General features: G+C 40.3%; 1 protein-coding gene across 1 annotated transcript; it reads left to right on the top strand.

Annotated features, from left to right (window-relative positions):
* The first annotated feature begins 3376 nt into the window (after window positions 1-3376).
* Window positions 3377-19067, top strand: cp110 (centriolar coiled-coil protein 110). Its single transcript, XM_014986609.2, has 10 exons — window positions 3377-3901; window positions 4170-4295; window positions 6440-8939; window positions 10132-10274; window positions 13697-13783; window positions 14203-14319; window positions 15674-15775; window positions 15878-15994; window positions 17336-17418; window positions 17907-19067. The coding sequence occupies exons 1-10, from the start codon at window positions 3764-3766 to the stop codon at window positions 18067-18069; spliced, it is 3576 nt and encodes a 1191-aa protein (XP_014842095.2). The 5' UTR covers window positions 3377-3763; the 3' UTR covers window positions 18070-19067.
* The last annotated feature ends 203 nt before the right edge of the window (window positions 19068-19270 follow it).

Here is a 19270-nt window from a genome sequence, read left to right as displayed (position 1 = left end):
AATGCAAACCTGAAAAATGAATCAATTGCTTTGTAGAACGAAATTTTTTGCGGTATTTACAGCTGCAAGGCTTTGGACCTCGCAGCTGCAAGGTCCAAAGCCTGCTTTAGAAACTAGATCAAGTTCAGTCAGATTATAAAGGAGGCATCTGTGAACAACTCAAATCTCAATCAGGTCTAGTTCTGGTCTTTGATTAGGTCATTGTAGTATATCAATATGTTTTAATCTGAATTGTTCTATTATAGCTGTCGCCGCCTTTGTAGGACCATTGTTCTGGCACCATGTCAAGTGTTGTGTTGCTCCTAAATAATGCTGTCGGAGGAAAGGGGGCTGAATTCTGAATTTGTCACAGTTTTATTTGTAAATAAATATGAAACTCATACATGCAGCTGCATGGTGACAGCTGGTAGATCTGTTTCCTTTATAGGGGCAGTATTGTGTTTTTTTTTTTTTTTTTTTTCGATATTTCACTTTGTAGTTTAATGCCTTGAAATTTCTCTGGGTTCTCCCTCAGTCCAAAAAACATGACTGTTGGCTAAACTGCTCACTGTAAGGATCTGTAAACGTCTCACTTTATTATGAGACATAAGTTATGGAAATCTTTCTTGCAGCGTGGATAAAAACTTAAAATGCACAAAACACAGACACTATCAGACAACACCACATTCACAAAACAGTAAAAAAAAAAGTTTGTGAAATATCAGTATAAATAAAAACAACAGACTAAATATCAAATATCACCCCCAATAACATTTAAAATGTATCTTGTCTTTGTGCAGTAGTGGTCTGACTAATACTACTTAGTACTTAGCACTAAGTTGCTACTATTACTATGTTGGAGTGGCGACCCAATGGCTGCTGATGATGGGGATCAGCCTTCTGTTGACGCTACATGGATGGGTGGAAACACATGATGAAAGGATGCATCCTTTCTAGTTTACTTCATAATTAAGCACTACTTTATGTTGGGATTTTTCACATTAGATCCAGACAAAATTCATTGAAGTGTTTAACAAAATGTTTAAAAAATCCAACAGTATACCTGCTTTTGCAAACAAATTACAATATAGGTAAATTACTTATTTTGTAAGCAGTTGGTGTGTCTCAAATCAGTGATGTTACGAGAAGAGCAACAATTGCAGGCAGTTGCAGGACAAGTGGATAACACCTGACCAGATTCACTGTTGGGGTTTTCACAAGGATGGATGCAATTACTCAAAGTAACCCTTCAGCCCAATGCATGCCTACAATGTGGCTCCTATCAAACTCTGTCAGGTGCTCATAGTGCGGTGCAATGCATCTACAAGGCATCTGTTTTTGTCCAGTGACCTTCACTCACTGTCTTGGCTGAGCCTCTGACACCAGCAACTATCTGTTACACCAGTGATCCACTCAAGTTGCCAGCACTTATGCCCCCTGGTGACCAATCCAGACATGCCAGCTTCTTGAAATTGATGGCACCTATTACGGGTCTGCACATGTACAAGGTTATATCCCAGAAAGACTTGATAAGTATAACTAGATATTTTTTGTTCCTTGCTTTATTTTTTTCCCCCAGCCATCTTGTTTTTAACTAACATTTAAAAGCAAATATTCTCCAAACATTTGATTTTTCTGCTGATTAGACAAACTAGAACATTAAAACGACCATGGCAGTCATTTTGACCGCTATGCTATGCTAGTCCATGATTTTCCTAAAACTGTGTAAATTCTAATAAAAAATCCTATTTAGTGTGTAAAAAAATAAATTAAATTCAATATTTTCTACCCATGTAGGACACAGGGAATTTTGCTAGTCTATTGCAATTTTCAGTAGATGAAAACAGAAGGACTACAAGCGGGAAAGTTGACAGCTGTCTGTCAAAGGTTATCTCTACTCTCCCTTGTAGTTTAAAAACACATATTTCAACTTAAAAATATAGAAATGAAGACAGAAACTGAGATATGAAAGTATTTTTGTTAGATTTCTTATAATTGGCAAAAAAAAAAAGGTAAATTACAAGTCGCTTGTCATTTAATACAAGCAGCTTTTGTGTATATGCTACAACACCGTTTGATGATGGTGTTTGATAAAATCTTAATGAATAATTAAACTTTGCTTATTAAACTAAAACAATATTGCTGTCATTTTCTTTGGAAAAACATTGGTTAGTTATAGCTAAATTAAGCATCATTACACTTACGAGATTAATTAACTGAGGTTTAAACGAGCTATTCTGGTGGTTACAGTAGAGTGGCCACCCCAGAGTTACACGGAAATTCTTGTTAAAACCAGTAAAATATTGCAGAGTCACAATTCAGAAGAGTGACAACATAGTAATGTTGCACTGCTGTTTCCTTTCAGTAATCGCACAACAAAACCTGTTTCTCCTGCTGTAATGAGTCAGACAGTCAGTAACACCATGATGAGGCAAAGTGTCTTTAAAATCTTCACTGAGGCTTTCTAAAACGCTTTCACAATTTTTTTTAATTTTTTTTATTATCCCAACTCAATGTGGTTTGTAGATTTTAATACTGTGAGTAATTTAAAAGATAAGATTTGTTGCAATATTTCAATTTAGAGAATAGTTTTCCTCTGGCTTTTGAATATCTGACATTAAAAACGTAACACGGCCTGACCAGAAATCCATCTTTTGCTGTTCAGAATTGGAAGTTTCACAGTTTAGAATAACTTGAATGCTAGGCAATCGAGCCTATAGCAGGGAGTACATTAAGATCAGGTTCTCCAACTTGGCAGGTTAACAGTATATCCGCTTCTGTTTTCTGAAACGTTTTCATGCTTTATTTATTTTGAGCCGCCCCTTGCTTTGGATGGTTGACCCCAGCAGCTGCAGTTCTTGCATGAACGGTAAACCGAATGAACCCCTTCTGCTGCCCCACAGATGGATGGATGGATGGATGGACACTCAGGGAGAGTTTCATAAATCGCAAATTATGGCTTAAAGCATGACATTAATGTAAAATGTGTCACTGTTTGTTTGTGTTCTCACATTAGGTGGCCATAATGCATTAAAAATATTAATTATTTTGTGCACTTTATATTTAACTGCAAAGTTTTGTGACTCTCAACTGTGTTTAAAAGAAGGTCTGAGAGCAATCCAGTTGTTTTTAAAACTGCCTGAAAACTTTTAATTTAGTGAGAATCACAGGAGGAACAACTTTTGTAATTTCACCTTTATCTAACCAAGAAAAACTCACTGCAGTGAAAAGAATCTGTCATAAAAGACACACATGGGTTTAGACACAATTTCAACTTAAACCGTAAACAAGCACACATTTAAAAGGATCTACAATTGGATATATTTATTTCTAAGTCCTTCATGCCAACATAAAAGTGTTCAGAAATACCAGTTTTGTTGTGCTGTACCGTTTGGACGGTGCCACCTCGCTGGGAGTCCGCTCCGGGTTTTCTCGCCGTCCCAGCGGAGTCCAACTGTCACCGTCTGTTGCTCCTGGAGGAGAGGCGGGTAAAATGTAAACACTGGCTCCTTCACCATGGAGACTTTCTTTAGTTGTTACTCGATAGACTTAATCCTTCCTTTCTCAGTAAACCGGAAACCTCTACCAACCCAATTCCTACGTGTTGGTGTGTCGAGCTGAGTAGTTGGTCATGAAATAAACAGCTTACCGACACGGAACGTTATGTTAGCTAACTTAGCTAGCTGCTACTAGCCGGTATCAGCTAGCGTTAGCAAACATTATTGGTGTAGTTTAGTTCTGTTAATACCCTCATTTACCGACTACTGTGTCCTCATGCAACTTGATGGAGAACTACGCAGAGTTTGCACAGCTTTGTCTCTCTAGACTGAAGAAAAATGAGGCAGAAGAGGAGGAACACAGCAGACCTTTATCAGCATCCTCCCTCATCCGCTTCTATGGACGACCTATCCTTCCTCCACTGGTACGATGCTAGTTTTAAGACAGTTGTTCTCTGTTCATCTCGGTAGCAGTCACTACTTTATGATCTAGGCTTCTGGCAACCATTTATTAACATGGAAATACACAAACAATTTCCAGGGAAAACCACTCATTGTACAATCTGATCAGATGTGAAGTTTACTGCTTGGTTAAACATTGTTGAATATTAAAAAGAGCTTGAACGTGCTGTTGCTTTTTAGTTTTCTGCTTTGTTTAAGAATACCAGTGTGTGTGCTTTGTGTTGAAAACAGCTTTCAGGGAAACAGAGAGAAGAGATGAGGCGACACAGAGACGAAGCACAGGAAGCTAAAGCCAACAGAAAGCTCAAGGATGACTCCAAAATGGCCTATGTGCAAACTATCCTGCAGAGTGTTCAGGTAATCATACTGCACAGGGATGTACCGATAAGGCTGGCAAATACCGATTTCTTCTTTGAGGTTTAACCTCAAAGAAGAAAAGTGGAAGACATTTTGATGATATTTGTCACAATACTTATTGAAGATTATCATACGGCAACATTATTTAGTTAAGATTTGTAAGGCTGACTGCTTTCAGATTATCTTTTCTGCTCACAGCATCACCATCCACGGCGATTCTTTAAAGATACTTGGATTATATGAGTTGAGAGAATATTTAGATTACCTTGGGGATAAAAAAAGTATGTTTAAGTTTAATTGAATTAGCAATTTTAAGTGCTTCTGGTTCCTTAAAAGAGGCAGAAGTCCAAAAGAAAATTGAGTGATTACAAAATTACCCTCAATTTAAAAAAAAAAAACAAGCAAAAAACAAAACACGCATATCTAACCTTGATTTGTTTTATGCCAAACTCAAAACAATGTGCATTAAAAGAACATCCAGTTTGTACAGATTGATAAAAGTGAATGTGTTCAGTTTGGTGCATTTTTGGGGAAACAAAATCAAACCTGTCACTATTTAACTTGCTGCTCTCCAGGGAGAGAAATAACTGCCTGCTATTTTAAAGAATAAAGTTTTTCAGAACAGTGGAAACATGAGAGGACAACACTCATAGCTTCACTTTGGTTTAAAACGTTAACATTAGGAACATGCAGTGATGGTTACCTCTGCTGGACAATGACGCATAGATTTAAGTTGTCCAGGGACTTTGGGAGTTGCTAAAGATTTGCAACAGTAGTTTAATAAAGGTAAAACACCCCAGCAGTCTTTTAAATCAGGTCTCCTATGGGGAAGATAAATCAAGAAAATTAGCAGGAACACCACAGAGGATTCCTTGTAGGTATCCGGTAAAGATGAATTAGCAAGTGCTTCCAGTTGGATAAATGCAGTTTAAACTGGTTTAATTTTACTCCCCAAAATCTCTGGTTCTTTTCTCCGTTTTTTTCTCTCCAAAAGTCATTTTTACACTGGCCAAAAAATATTTTCAATTTAATTCTAAAGTATAAATAGCTTCTAAATCCTCTGTTATCATAACACTTTAGTGTGAGGGTCAGGATAGCTTTGTTCAGACTGCTGTGGAGGAATTTGTTAAAATGTTATCTATCTTTATTATTTCTTTCTTTCTTTATACATATGTATTTTGAAGAATTATCTCCACATACTGCTGTCTGTTTCCTTAAATTTGTGAATTTGCTTTGAAACCCAGATCATGTTGGAAAGAAACACCTATTTTGAGGATATTTTGTTTCAACAGTTTGTATATAATAGGGGTCTAGACAAAATAAAAATATATAAAGATTCAATTTGATGATGAAATCGCTGAGAAATTAGCTGAAGATTTGAATTAGAGGAATTTTAGCTTGACCAACCTGTTCTAAACTTCAAAGTCTGATCACTTTCTGGTCACTAAATACCCTAATGGGTAATGGGTTGCGCTAATAGCAACACTCGTCAGTGTGGAAGCCGTTACTGAAGGAAGAAGCAAAGATTTTTCAGTTTCAGTGAGATGTTTTTAAAAATAAAGGCAGAGAAATCTATAAAAATGTAAGAAGACATTTAAAATGCAGCTGTATTCATTTAGGAGACATTTTCACTGGTCATTCATGCAGCTGCAAAACGTGATGAGACTTTCAGCAGATAACAGGAAGGCTAAACTTATTTCTGCAAAGTTCCTCCATTTTCTGCTCTTTATCTTTTAAACCCCGTCATGGAACATTCTGGTTTTGGTAATGGTCATGTTTTGGATACTGCTGAGTATTGAGGGACTACATTCTCCATGAAATACACACAGAGACTGCTGTTTACAGCTGCTGTTGGTAACTGTGCTAATTACCAATAAAATATGTTAAAAAAAAATTGAAATGTCAACATTTTTTTCAGTATATCTTTGTTTTAAATCAGCCAAGCCCTGGAGAAAAGCAAAAAATAAAGTATTTTGAATGCTGTTAATCTTAAAGAGAAGTCAGCTTTGGTTACAAAACTGGTGAATGTTATTCAGTTTCTAAACTCTGATTAGAGCATCTGTAACTTTGTTGCCTTTTATGACATTGTTAAAAAACTTTTCCTTTGGTCTAATTGCTGTATTTTTTTTGTCTTGTCTGTGCAGCTGAGAAAGACACCAACACTGCAGGATTTGCTCCAAGAAATGGAGACTAAATTTGAATGTCCACACTTGTCTAACAACGGCAGGTTCTCCGTGTCCTGCAGTGATGTTTCCATTGGAACCAGGGAAAGTCTTTCACCAGGACCTGCCGGGAAATTAAAGAATGGCATTGCCCAGCCTCCAAAGATTTCCACAACATACAGTGCCTTTTTTCCTTCAAGTACGCCGCCTCAGCAAAGTTTCCAGGAAGAATACCTGACTGAGCGACTGGACTGCCAACAAGGATCACAGCCATGTTCCTTTAATGCTGCAAGCCACCAGTCACTATCCTCAGGCTATGTCACTTGTGAGAATCAAGAGAACGCCACAGCTGATTCTGTCCACACGACAGAAGAAACGAGCAACAACGGTGGCTTTTTCCTCCACAGCACCTCAAATACAATCGCCAAGATGCCTGATATTATCAGCCATCCTCCCATAGATGGAGAGGAGCTAGAGAGGACTGGACTCGAGTCGTTCTTTTGCACAAACATAATGGCACCTAAAGATCTGTGTAGCACCTCATTTCACATCGATTCACTGAGATGTGACCCTTTAAGAGCTGAACAGCCTGCATCCAGTCGTCCACACGGTCGGAACAAAGAGGTCGACATTCCTTCTACAGCACAACTAAACCCTGCCAGGAATAGCAGCACAGAAACAAATGACGGATCGCTTCCTTTGTCAGAAAAAAACAGCCTGTCAGACCATGCAGATTTACAGCGGTCACTAAATCTGACGGAAGTGGTCCATGTTCAGAAACCCCCCAGCAAGGCAGAGGCAGAACCTGCAGATATTGAGATTGACGTAGCTGACTTAAAGCAACCCGAGGAGTCTCGTCCTCTGAGCCTCCAGGCTTTGCTGAAGAAGTCTCAGGAGTATCGGCGGCGCCAGCGGATGCTGAGGAACCAAGCCAAAAACACTAAAATGCACCAGGAGAGAACGCAAGAGAAGCTAAAAGAGCGAGCGGAGGAGCCGAGCCTGTCTGACAAGGAGAACGATGAGTTACATCACAAGGGTGCTGTGACGATAGAGGGCAAAAAGACCAAGGAGGGGAGAGGCACTCTTATCTGCTCGGAGGAGCCCTCGCCTCAGAAACCCTGGAAAACACACAGGTTTGAGTGCAAAGGTGTAGCAGAAGATGGGAAAGCAATGGAACGCCTCAGCATTGAAGAAGAGACATTCTTAAAAAACAAGCTGAACAGTTCTCAAGAGGTCATAGCGACACCTAAACAGGTCAGTGTTTTGATTCAGCAGCAGCAGTCTTTGATGAAAACCTCCCTTATCCAAGGAACGTTTAATGAGCCACCTGGTCTGCCGTCTTTTCATGGAGGAGTTGAGAAGTACCGTTCTGTCCCAGTCCCAAGCTTTTGTCTGAGTCCTGTTCCCTGCAAAAATAAAACAGTTGATGCTGCAGGAACACCAGAACCCAAATCCGATTCCAGTTCTGACTTTAATGAGGTCAGAGTCAAGGACATAAACCTCGATCACCAACGGAGCCCAATGGCGGTTCCTTCTGGGAATGTCATCGCTGGAGACGATGTCACAAGAGTGTTTGCCAAAGGTTCGCTGCACATCGATGAGCTCGAGTCCAACCTGTGCAGTCTGAAGGTGCTGATCTCAGATCTGGAGTCCACAGTCAAAGAGAACTTGGACGATCGCCGGGAACCTGACTGCAGCGTGCAAAGTAATGAGAACCTTGAGAGCAGCAAGGACTATGAGCAAATCGAAAACGCCGGTCCGGATAATTCCTCCTGCTGTTTGGAGGACACACAGGATGCTGCTGCTGCTGATGATGATGATGGCAATGAAGTAGATGACTTATGGCAAAGACAGTCATTCATTCAGTTTATGAACATGGATAAAGATGTGGGACCTAATCCAAGGTCAAGTCTCAGGGATGTTTCCCTACAGAACGGCTCTGAGATCATTAAACTAAGCCAACATAGTCAGGTCCGAGCCTCAGTGAAAGAAAACAGAAATGAGACGAGTCCAGAAAGAGGAGGCAGCGGTAATACGTTGCGTGGTGTTTCCAAAACGGAGCAACTCCCTTCGAAAAATACAATGTCCGTAGCACAGCAGATGCGAATACCCAGTATTTTCCAAAATGTTACCTGCAAAAACGTCCCTGCAGCTCACCTTTCACATCTTAAGGAAAGAGTGGGGAATATAGCTGCTGGCGCTGAGGGCCCCGCCCCCTCACAGTCTCTTAATCAGTCGTATGACGTGGACACGCCGTCGGACCTTTGGTTGCAGGAAGGATCGGGATCCGACCTCGGTTCACAGCGTAGCTACAGTCAGACAAAGGGTCTGACTCCAGAGAGTGGTGGTCAGGATCAGTCGGGGGTGTCAAAGGTCAAACGGCGACTGCTCATGCATGTGACCGAGGGGACTGTGGAGATGAATGAAAGAAGGGGTCGAGCAGTGGACTGTGTGGTCGGACCAAACTCCGGCGCTGCTACAGGTGAGGACAGAGAGGACTATATGAGATATGCAGGTTTTATTTCTCTGAAACAGAACAGGTATGCTGAAGGAGAAAACACAAATAATTATTTATAATAAATGACGTTTAGTAGAAGGACAGTAGGATAAGAAAGTCACCAATTAGAGTTTTGTGACCAATTTCAGATTTTCTTTGTTCTGCCAATAGCAATTCTAGTCAGTATGGATTCCTCTTTAAGAATGATGACAGAAGATACGAGGACAGCATCGAGAGTCATTTTTCGTTGTCTTTTTAGTATGAGCGATCATTAGTTATTTATATTTGCAGCAGAGGCAACATTATAGGGTGCAATTTCTTCAAAAGAGGGTTTGACTAATAGCTAAAAACAACAATAGATTAAGAGTCGATACTTTAAACTAGCAGTGTCCCGATACAACTTCTGATACGATATTGACACAATGCGATATCAGCACGAATCATGCACACTTTTATTACTTATTTTATAGTGTTGCGTGTTAGAAAAGACTTGATCAGAGAACAATAGCCAACAACAACAGGTTTGAGAACAACTGGCACATTTATTATTAACCACTGAGTTTGCATGGGAGCCCTGCTGGATAGAAATACTGGGGCGGACTCGATGCTGGAATGGAGTGCTTCTGTCAGAGGTTTTAGACATGCTCAGTCTGATATTGATAGACTGATTTCTGATATCAATATTAGATTGGGAAAGTCCCTGTTTTAAAACCACTTCAGCCCCAATATTTGTGAGTAGCTCAGTTGGCATAGCTGGCTTTACAGAAGCGGGTATCTTCATGTGCATCTTCTAGACATTTTCGAATGCAGTGAAGTTCAAAAAGATGAAACTTTGCTGTGTTCCGGTTAGCCTTCCACTTATCTGCTTAAAGCCTCGCTCTCTCTTGCTTTCTTGCAGCCTCAGTGAGCCTCAGATGTGTTTTGACAATTCATTTAAAATGCAGGTTCCTTTTAAAACAACTGCTTACTGTTTTCTTTGCTCAGTCTCAATGAAAACTGATAATTATATCTGGTGCACTGTTTGGTTGGAAAATTAACTTTGACTTTCTGACCACCTGGTCATCAGTTAGAGCTGTTCCTGGTCACCGACGGCTTTCTTCTCCAATTACTCTGCATCTGAATTTGGCCTTGAAAGGATTTCAAACTTTTGACCCTTTGTTTTTGTCGTCAACTTTAGCTGGGGTGTATTTGTCTGAAGGCTGCAGCTTCCAGAAACAAGAGACGCTCAAAAGTAAACAAGAGCGACTGAAACAGATCCATGCAGCTCAAGTCCGAGCCCTGCAAGAGGAGCACAGGAAGCAGCAGGAAGAACTCCTGCAGGTGAGATCATTCAAAACATGATTTGGCAACTATGAGGGAGTAATTTCATGTGATTAAGATAACAGATCTGTGCCTACAAATTTAAATACATAAGTACAGACAGTAGTCAGTACTTATGTTTTATTTAAAAGTCCTAATTTCATTTGTTGGCAAGTGCAGTGAGTGCGTCTGTGCATGTGTCATGCAGATTGTGTAGAAACCCTATTGCATGGTCTTTTTTTGTTTGAAAACAAACCTTTTATTTCAAAATATCAGAGTTTATAGGACATGCTTTCACAAATACATTGGTTTCGGATCCCCACCTATTTGTTGTTTAGTATTCACAGATTTCTCTGATTTGAGTGGCGCGTCACTCAAAAGCATTGGCGGAAAATCCGCCTATTTGAGTACTTTTTTTTTCCTAGATCAAATCTAAAATGTTCGAAAGAAAATGCAACTTGGGAAGCAGAAATAACTTGGCGCGATGCTACTTGACACGCCGTTGGCTGGCGTTCGCAAATCCCAGAGCACCATTCGTTGTCCTTGGCACCGATTGGCGATGGACGGTTGTGGTCCACTTAAATTATTCTGTAGTTGAATAACAAGGACAGTCTGTCCAACCAGGAAGGAATCCTGTGGTTGTTCTTATTTTTCAAAAGTGTAGGTCTTGTTAAAGACAAGTTGCCATAAAACGGCTCTTGTTTTGTTTTTATGATCCGCCTTAATCGTCAAATCATGAGACAGTCCTGAGAAGTCAAATTAGATTTTGATTACTTCAATATTGCAGTCGTTTTATGAGCAGGATTCAAGAGAGGACAAGCCGGGGAGACGAGGAGTTTAAACAGTCAGCTGGGAACTCCTCGCTGTCAAGCAGGCGATAAACAGGAAGGTATTAGACTGAGGAGACGCCGGGTGAACTCGGGTTTCTCACGGTCCAACAGCTTCTGCTCTACAAGCACCGAGGAAATGTTTCAACTACAGAATCACAGAAACCTTTTTTCTGTGATTTTTCTGTATTTTTGTCTTTTATTTTAGTCCCAACACTTTTAGTTTGTCTTTAATCCAACTGCTGATAATAACAGTGAAAGCTATTCGATAAGCGAATAAGTACTATTTTTATTTTTGACTTCGCTGTGACAAAAAAGAAATTACTCATCACGTTCTGGAATCGCTGACTGTGAAATTGAAAATAGGGCTGAAACAATTAGTCGAATTAATGGTGATTAATTGATAATCGCAACAATCGTCTACTAATTTAGACATGGAGTAATTTTTAACTGGAATGTAGACTCCTAAAACTGGCCAACAAACTTAAATACATTTTGCATTTAAGATGTTGTTTTACGCTGAACTTCTCGAGTGGCATTTTTAGCTTCACCTGGTTCAAATTCTGCTAAAAAAAAACAAAAACAAACTCCTGTTAAACAACTTTTGCTATACAATTATTCATAAAAAAAACAAACAACAGATTAGTAAACACTATTTTTTTTTAGCTGCAGATGCATCCTTTGCTACAAATGATCAAATATTCACTAAAGAAATGTTGCTATTGCAAATGTTTATCTTCTCATTCTAAAACGTATTTAAATTATTTGCTTGCTTGTATTTTTGAAGTATTGCTATCATTGTGTAAAAAAAAAAGGTGTAAGTGTTTAAATGAAAAATCTGCAGAATGTGTTTTTATCCGATTAATCATCAAAATAATCGATTACTAAAATAAGTCGCAGCCTTAATTGAAAACAAAAGTTAGTGATGATCAGAGTTTTTTTTTACCTGTCTCATTATCCTGCTCGCTGTTTGTGATCATCATGTTTATACCGCATGGTAATAGAAAAAGGAAAATTAGAAAGTAAAAGTTTAAACAAATAGACCAGTTTTAGGTCCATGAATATTCATGGGGTTGTTTGGACTGGCAACAACCGAGCTGCTTGAGGTTCTGTTAAAAACAAGCTCATCTCCAAACATCATTTTGTTTGTCCCCACTGAATAAATGTACTCAAACGAAAAGCTGGATTTTAAAATAATATATACGCTTAAATCAGAATTTATTTCCCAGCTTTTCGCACATCTTTACCAGCGGGGCCAATAACAAATGTGTCTGCATCTGTGTGTTTCTGAAACACCAGCAGCAGTAAAACATTTACTCTGAGGCGCGGTATTGTAACAGCGCAGCATCCTCCCCATTGGCCTGCCTCTTGCATCGGATTGCATCACTTATTGCCGTACAGATTCTGTGCAGCGTAATTCCAGAACGGCACCAGTAGCTCACCCTGCCCGGGGTTCTCGGCTCACCCAAAGTCACCTTTGAGGAATTATAAATCAGCGTCTGGCTCGTCTCGGCTTTGTCTTTTTGGAAAGCGCTTTATGAATTTCTGACTGTTTCAGAAGAATAATCACTCGGGCTGCTAATGTTTCTTTTGAGACTAAAAGCACATAAGCGTCCCTGCGCGGGTCGTGTGCCTACCTGTGAGAGTGAGCTCCTGGGCTGGGGCCAGACTGCAGACGTCTGCTCATTACGAGAGACCTTCAGACTCCCCCCAGTCTGGAGGAAAAGGGGGATTCTACCATAAATGTTTCATTACATCCCTAAAAGACAACCTGGCACTGCTACTTGTTTGCCTGTGCTTGCGCGCGCGTGTGTGTGTGCGTGTGTGTGCGTGTGTGCGTGTGTGCGTGTGTGCGTGTGTGTGCGTGTGTGTGTGTGTGCGTGTGTGTGTGTGCGTGCGTGCGTGCGTGCGTGCGTGTGTGTGACCATGCAAGGCTTCAAGGACGCCCGCTGTTCTCTGGCAACCTGTTCCCGGTTCCGTAGCCCGTGTCCGTATATTTGTTCTTGGCTGCCGTCCTCGCCCTGTTAATTGTGGTCTCTGTTTAATTTATGTATCCTTAACAACAATATAATTAACATAAGCTGTTTAATAAAGAAGACTTCTCTCTGGCTCCGTGATGCGGTGAGAGCGAGCTGGCCGGACTCTCCGGCGGAGGGCGGAAGGAGGGGGGGACTGAGGGAATTGACACAGAAAAGCAAGGATAATTTGCTTAATTCATGAGCGTCTGTGGTTAAGCGCCAGATCGTCCCGCTGAGCGCCGCCGCTAATGATTCCTTCTCCTTCTTCTTGTTCTTGTTCTTCTTCTTCTTATTCGCTCCCTCTCTTTGTTTTCTATTATTCCACCTCCAACATTGTTCTTACTGTCTGCTTGTATTAATTTCCCCGGATCTCTCCGGTCCTCGTCTCATCCTTCTTCCCTCTGTGCCCCGTCACTCCCCTTCTGTCTTCTTCTCTCTACCCTCAATTAATTTCTTCCTCCTGCCTCATTTGCTGTCCTTTCCAATTCAATATTTTCCACCCTTGTCTTCTCCCAGACGCACACCCACCCACCTGTACCTACGCACACACCCACACACACCCATCCTCATATTTGCTCTCTCCTTCTGTCCATCTCAGGTGTTGGCAACACGTTACCGTCTCCTGCAGGACGCGTCTCCCTGCTCTCGACTTGGGGACACGTTGACCTTCTCCAGTCTCCCTCAGGTATTACCACAACATCTCCACCTTTTCACCTGTGCAGTTCCTTATACCCGCTGCGTATATTTTTTAAATCCCAATCAGCACCAATCGCGTGCTATTGTGCCGGATCTAATCAACAACCTGAGTTCCCGTTAGACTCCATTTGTTTAACAAACGTGACCCTTTAATGCTGCGGCTCTTGAATCAACAAGTGAGTGACAGCACATCAGCTGCTTATTATTCTGTTTATTATTCTCTGTTCTAATGATGAGCCGCGAGTCCACTTGCGCCGATGCTCCGAACAGATGCCAACAAAAGGACCTTGAGACGTCGTGGTGGAAATTAATTGGTTGTCATTGATGGAATTAGCATTCTCCTCTGTCTTCCCCCTCTCTTATCATTATTCACCCTCTCTTCTCTCTCTCTCTCTCTGACTTCATCAGCCCCTGAGCCCACTCTCGCAGCGCTGCCGCCCCCTGGTGGCTGCAGCCGTAAAAGGTTTTCTAACTCGCAGGCTGCTGAGGACGGAGAGAGTTGTGCAGCTGGTGCGCACCATCAGGGTGAGTAAAAACAGCAGGACTGACGCCGTACGCTAATCGCGGTTTGATGTTAAAAAGTGGCCGGCAAACGTATTCATGCCCCGAGACTTTTTTTTTCTTCATGTTTTCTTATTTTAACTAACTGAAACATCGATGTACTTTCTTAGATTTTGCATGATTGACCAGGAGTGGCCGAACTTTTTTGTCACGTGTGTCAAAATCGTCAGCTCAAAGCACTCGCAGACAGAAAAAAAATTATAATTTTTAAAAAAACTAAAATCCTATTCAACAATAAACTAAACATGAACTATTAGGGATGGCCTGTTGCAACTTTTTCACTTCTGGAATGATGTAGATGTCGCAGCTTTGATTGTTGGCTGATACAATATTGACCCAATATGGTATCAGCTTGAATCATACGTACTTTTATTACTGATTTTGTTGTGTGGATTGTTAGAAAAGGCCTGATCAAGTGATGGAGAAACAACAGCAATTGACTGATTTATTATTAGCCAGTGGGTCTGCATGTGGGATGCAAGCGCTGCTGGATAGAAATGCTGTAGAGGACTGCTTCTATTGTTAGATTAGAGATTTTAGATGCAAATCACATGTAACCCGACACTCGTTTTTTAGGCTGATATCGGACCAGTTTGTGATATCAATTTCATACTGCGACATCGCCACGAACTCTTTTAATTAAACAAATAAAGTAATCAGATTATTGTAGGAATGAGATCGTAGATCCAAAACTTCAAGCGATTTTTACACGTTTTTCTTGGGCGTCCAGTTTGCTTTTTGTTTTCGGCTCAGTTGAAGAAAACTTAAAAAAATGTTTTGTTTATTCTCAGCAATAAAAACCAGATGCAGGTCAGTGATAGTCATTTGAAAACACTTTCAGTATTTAGCCAAGGTTTAATACAGCAATTAAAATCAGATTTGGGTGCACCAAGGTGTACTTTAGAGTATATGTCAATGAGTAGATGTGGTCCTAGTTACCACGACAACAGCAGGCAATCCAGGAAGCTTTGGAGCAATGATCACTTTGTGTTGCGTCTAACATTTTTGCAAGTAGATTTTAATTTAAAGTCATCTTTTTGTTCTAACTTATTAAATTTGTTCTTGAATTGTGGGTGAGAGGCCACACAAATTGAGTCCAGGGGCCGCAAACGGCCCCCGGACCTCACTTTGAATACATTTGTACACATTTTTAATAAAGTGTGTCGCAACTATCAACTGCTTTGTGCTTTTCTTATCACATTACACCCAAACAAAACACCAACAAGACAAAGTATGGAAAAGTTCAGGCTGTATGACTGTTTTTGCTGTACTCTCTATATGTTGCTGTGTGTGTATCTCTGTGTGTGTGTGTGTGTAGGACACGCAGCAGTTTCTGCAGGCCTTCCAGCAGCAGAGCGCCAGCAGAGGGGATCGCTGTAGTAGGCAAGATGTATTATTGCAGGAGAGAGTCGCTCTGCAGGTGTGAACACAAACACATGCCGTACAGACATCTGTTAGCTCGCGCCGTTACGAGCTAATCATTAAAACCATCTTCTGCTTTTTAATTGTTTCTTCTCTCCAGCTGCGCGCCGCCCGTTACGAGGTTTACGACATATTCTTCAGTCTGCCAGCCGGAGAGCAGATGCAGCTGATCAGATGGGACAGAGAGCTGGCCAGGGAGAGGCAGCTCAGACGGCAGGTAATCTCCCCACAGTGTGCAGTAAATCCTGCGGTGGTGGAATTAGATGCAGGTGCACAACAGGTGATTCTGGACCATCTGGGTCTGTAATAAAGTAACACGGAGCGTACTTGTATCATGGCTCAGTTATTTTATTTTATTTTATTTTTTCATTTATGTTGAATCAAAGTAAAAAATGGGTGTTTCGTTTCTAGCCGTAATGTTTTTATCTGATCACTCTGACCTGGACTTGACATGCAATAAAAAAAACAACACGTGGAATATCATTTGTCGTTTATTTAGAGACGCACCAATCAGAATTTTGTATTAAATTTTAGATCTCCAGTTTCCATTAACCTTTGACCTCTGGACACGGATTTCTCCTTAAAGGGGTGGTGTAATGTAAAATCGACTTTTTAGAGCTTTATACCATGTTCTGATGTTACTCCCTCATCAAAAACATGGATTGCTTTGATTCTTTCATTCATGTTTGAGAAATCCTTGATCTCTCAAAGCTCCTCCAGCAGAGCTTCTGCCTCACAGAGCAGCCCTCCTCCCACTCAGCTCCTTCAGACTAGCGGCAGCAGCAACGAGCAAACACCTGGTGGAACCGGGAGTTTGATGAACTGCTGAGTGAGTTGTTAACGGCATCGTGGAGGATTATCGTTATGCTGATGTACTGAAGGCAGAATTTCCGAAAGAGCAGTAGCTTCTTAAAGAGACACAGGCCCAATTTCAAGACGCTAAATTGCGAAATCAAATTTCTTTTAACTTAAGTTTGACATATACAGCATTTCTGTAACAGCTGAAGGTAACATAGTTACTTGGTTCAGCTATAAAATGGCACTATGTGGCTGGAAAAAACCAAAATACCGCCCCTTTAAGAACAATAAAACAAGAAGATATCACTACTTGTCATTAATAAAAAATATTCACCAGTGAATATCATTGTAGACATTCTTACCTAAACTAGAGGGTGCAGCAAGTTCCTCCTGGGGTAACACATGCAACACTCATTGAAACAGACATAAACTCATCGTCTCAGACCTAACAGCATGTCAACACTAACTAAATTTAGAATAAACTTAAGTATAGCTTTCCTGGACAGATTGCAACAAAAACAATTCCCCTCTAAACAATTATGGCACCATCACTTCAATGATCAAGGCAGGTCTCCTTTAGACAAAGGAGACCAAAGTAGAAATGCCCAAAAATTAAAACCAAACATATTTTATTTTTTAGACTAAAAGCGCCTTTGTGTTTAGAAGACTGAATTACTCAAGTCCTCTGCATATATATTTCTACCCTTTGATACCTCCTATCTCTGCTGACTAAGCTGTGTGTGTGTTTAATCTCGTTTAGAACGGACATGCCGGTTGCACCCGAGGGAAGAGTTCTCTGTCTGCTGCGACGCAGAAATCACTGGAGAGGAAGAGAGAAAGGATGTGAGTTTTCCCTCAGTACCTGAGTTTGTTCACTACAAGTTGAATCCAGCCTGCATTAAAATATATACAGTACCAGACACAGTTATTGGCACCCTAGTCAAAGATGTGTTAAAAGCCTTAAAATACATTCATCTTGTGTTACTCAAAGGTAATTGTTCTAAGCAGAAATCACTGATGGCATATTTATTGGTGCCACCAAGAAGTCTTTTAATCCTTTACTTTGGAAGGTTAATCAGAGTTTTGTAGAACTTCAGATAAAAATCCGGTGGATTCTTACACAGAACTGGAAATGGGTCATCAGATTTGGCAGCAGAGTAATGATTTTCTTCTCCACTGAATAATTTTAATCAAATTAAAAGTTAGATTTTTCAAAGTGGTGTTTCTGGCACTGAATTTGAATTCTTTTTGTCTTGAGCACTTTAGCGATTTTGTGTGGCATCAGTAATTTAAAATTTCAGATAATCAAAAGCATCTTTTCTTCCCTGCAGGATTCAGAAAAAGGCTGCAGAATGTCACAGGGGGGCTGCGGCGCGGACCGGCCCGAAGTCTGGATTCTCGGTCGAGAAAAGGCAGGAGACAAAAAACCGAGGACATTTTAAAGCAAATCCTCAGAGGGTTCCCAAAAGCGTTTGCTCGTCTAGACCTCGATGACACTCTCCTAATTGGCCCCAGTGAGAACTCCTCTAGCAACGCCCTCAGCCAACTGAATAAATGCTGGATAACAAACCTTGTAGATGTAAAATCTAAACGGATGTTGTAGCTGACCGAGCCCAGGAGACATACAGGAGATTTAGAGATGCTGTTTCAGGAAAACTAATTATTTATCTAATCTGCTTCTTGTATTGCTCAGAATTTTCAGGAGAGGAATCGCAGCTCATCAGGACAGAATATTCTCAAAGAGTTGAAAACAAACGCCTCCGGCGGTTTGGCTCCTAATTCATGGCTCACATTTTGGAGCTAGTGATTGCATCTGTGCTAAAACAAAAAACAAACAAAAAAATGTTGTTTTATGTGCCTTCCATCAAAGTCAGGTGACGTATGGAGGGCCAAAAATTATTACATTTTTTAAATGTGTCTGTGCATATATACATATTTAAAGCGTTATATGCAGATTTGTGTATAATTATTTAACTTTTTGTCTTTCATGGTTTCAATGCTGCAGTGCCATAATTTTAAACTGTTTAATTACTTTTTTTTTTGTACAGACTTTGATAACGGAAATGTTTATCTGCAAGGCAAGTCAATCAGCTTGGCGGGAGCAGTGTTAATCCCCCCAACAGATGTGCTGCACATGAGACCATTATTTCCAGAATGACATTTAATCAAATTTGAGTTACTAGTGTCACAATTATAAATAGTTTATTTTCAATTCATTTTTAGCACTCTTGGCCTTCCATAGTATTGGCACAGTTTGGCTCCATTGACTTTAGCTTATTCTGTTCTCAGACATACCCAAATGTCACTCACATTTTAGACATGGGTGTTTTTCATGCTTGGAAGCATTTGTTGCCTTACGGTTTGTACCGTTTTATAATTGCAGATTTGCCATAGTATGTGTAGACTTTTGCTTTTTTACATTCTTGTGTACAAAGGTTCAGTATGTTTGGTATTTATTTGTTTATATTTGATAATAAAAATTTCTTATTGTATTTTTTTTTTCTGTTGGTATGTTTCTGAAAATACTGATTCTGAAAAATCAATTGTATTGATAGCTTTCATAATTACATTCAGATCTGCAAAGATGCATCAAAAGATTCAGATGACAAGATGGGAGTGGTATTTTTTCCAGAATTTGTTTACAGTGGTTCAAAAGGGTGAGTGATGTATGATAGGTCACTTAAAACAATCACTG

The sequence above is a fragment of the Poecilia mexicana genome, unplaced genomic scaffold, assembly GCF_051168715.1.
Source record: "Poecilia mexicana isolate PSO_F unplaced genomic scaffold, ASM5116871v1 scaffold_1, whole genome shotgun sequence".
NCBI lineage: Eukaryota > Metazoa > Chordata > Actinopteri > Cyprinodontiformes > Poeciliidae > Poecilia > Poecilia mexicana.
Note: the sequence above shows the minus strand (reverse complement) of the source record. Positions and strands in the feature narration are given on the sequence as shown.

Coding starts and splice junctions, on each gene's coding strand:
- cp110 (XM_014986609.2), top strand. CDS start 3,764: ATGGAGAACTACGCAGAGTTTGCACAGCTTTGTCTCTCTAGACTGAAG. Junction 4,296..6,439: donor CTATCCTGCAGAGTGTTCAG/GTAATCATACTG, acceptor TTGTCTGTGCAG/CTGAGAAAGACACCAACACT. Junction 15,995..17,335: donor AGAGGCAGCTCAGACGGCAG/GTAATCTCCCCA, acceptor AATCTCGTTTAG/AACGGACATGCCGGTTGCAC.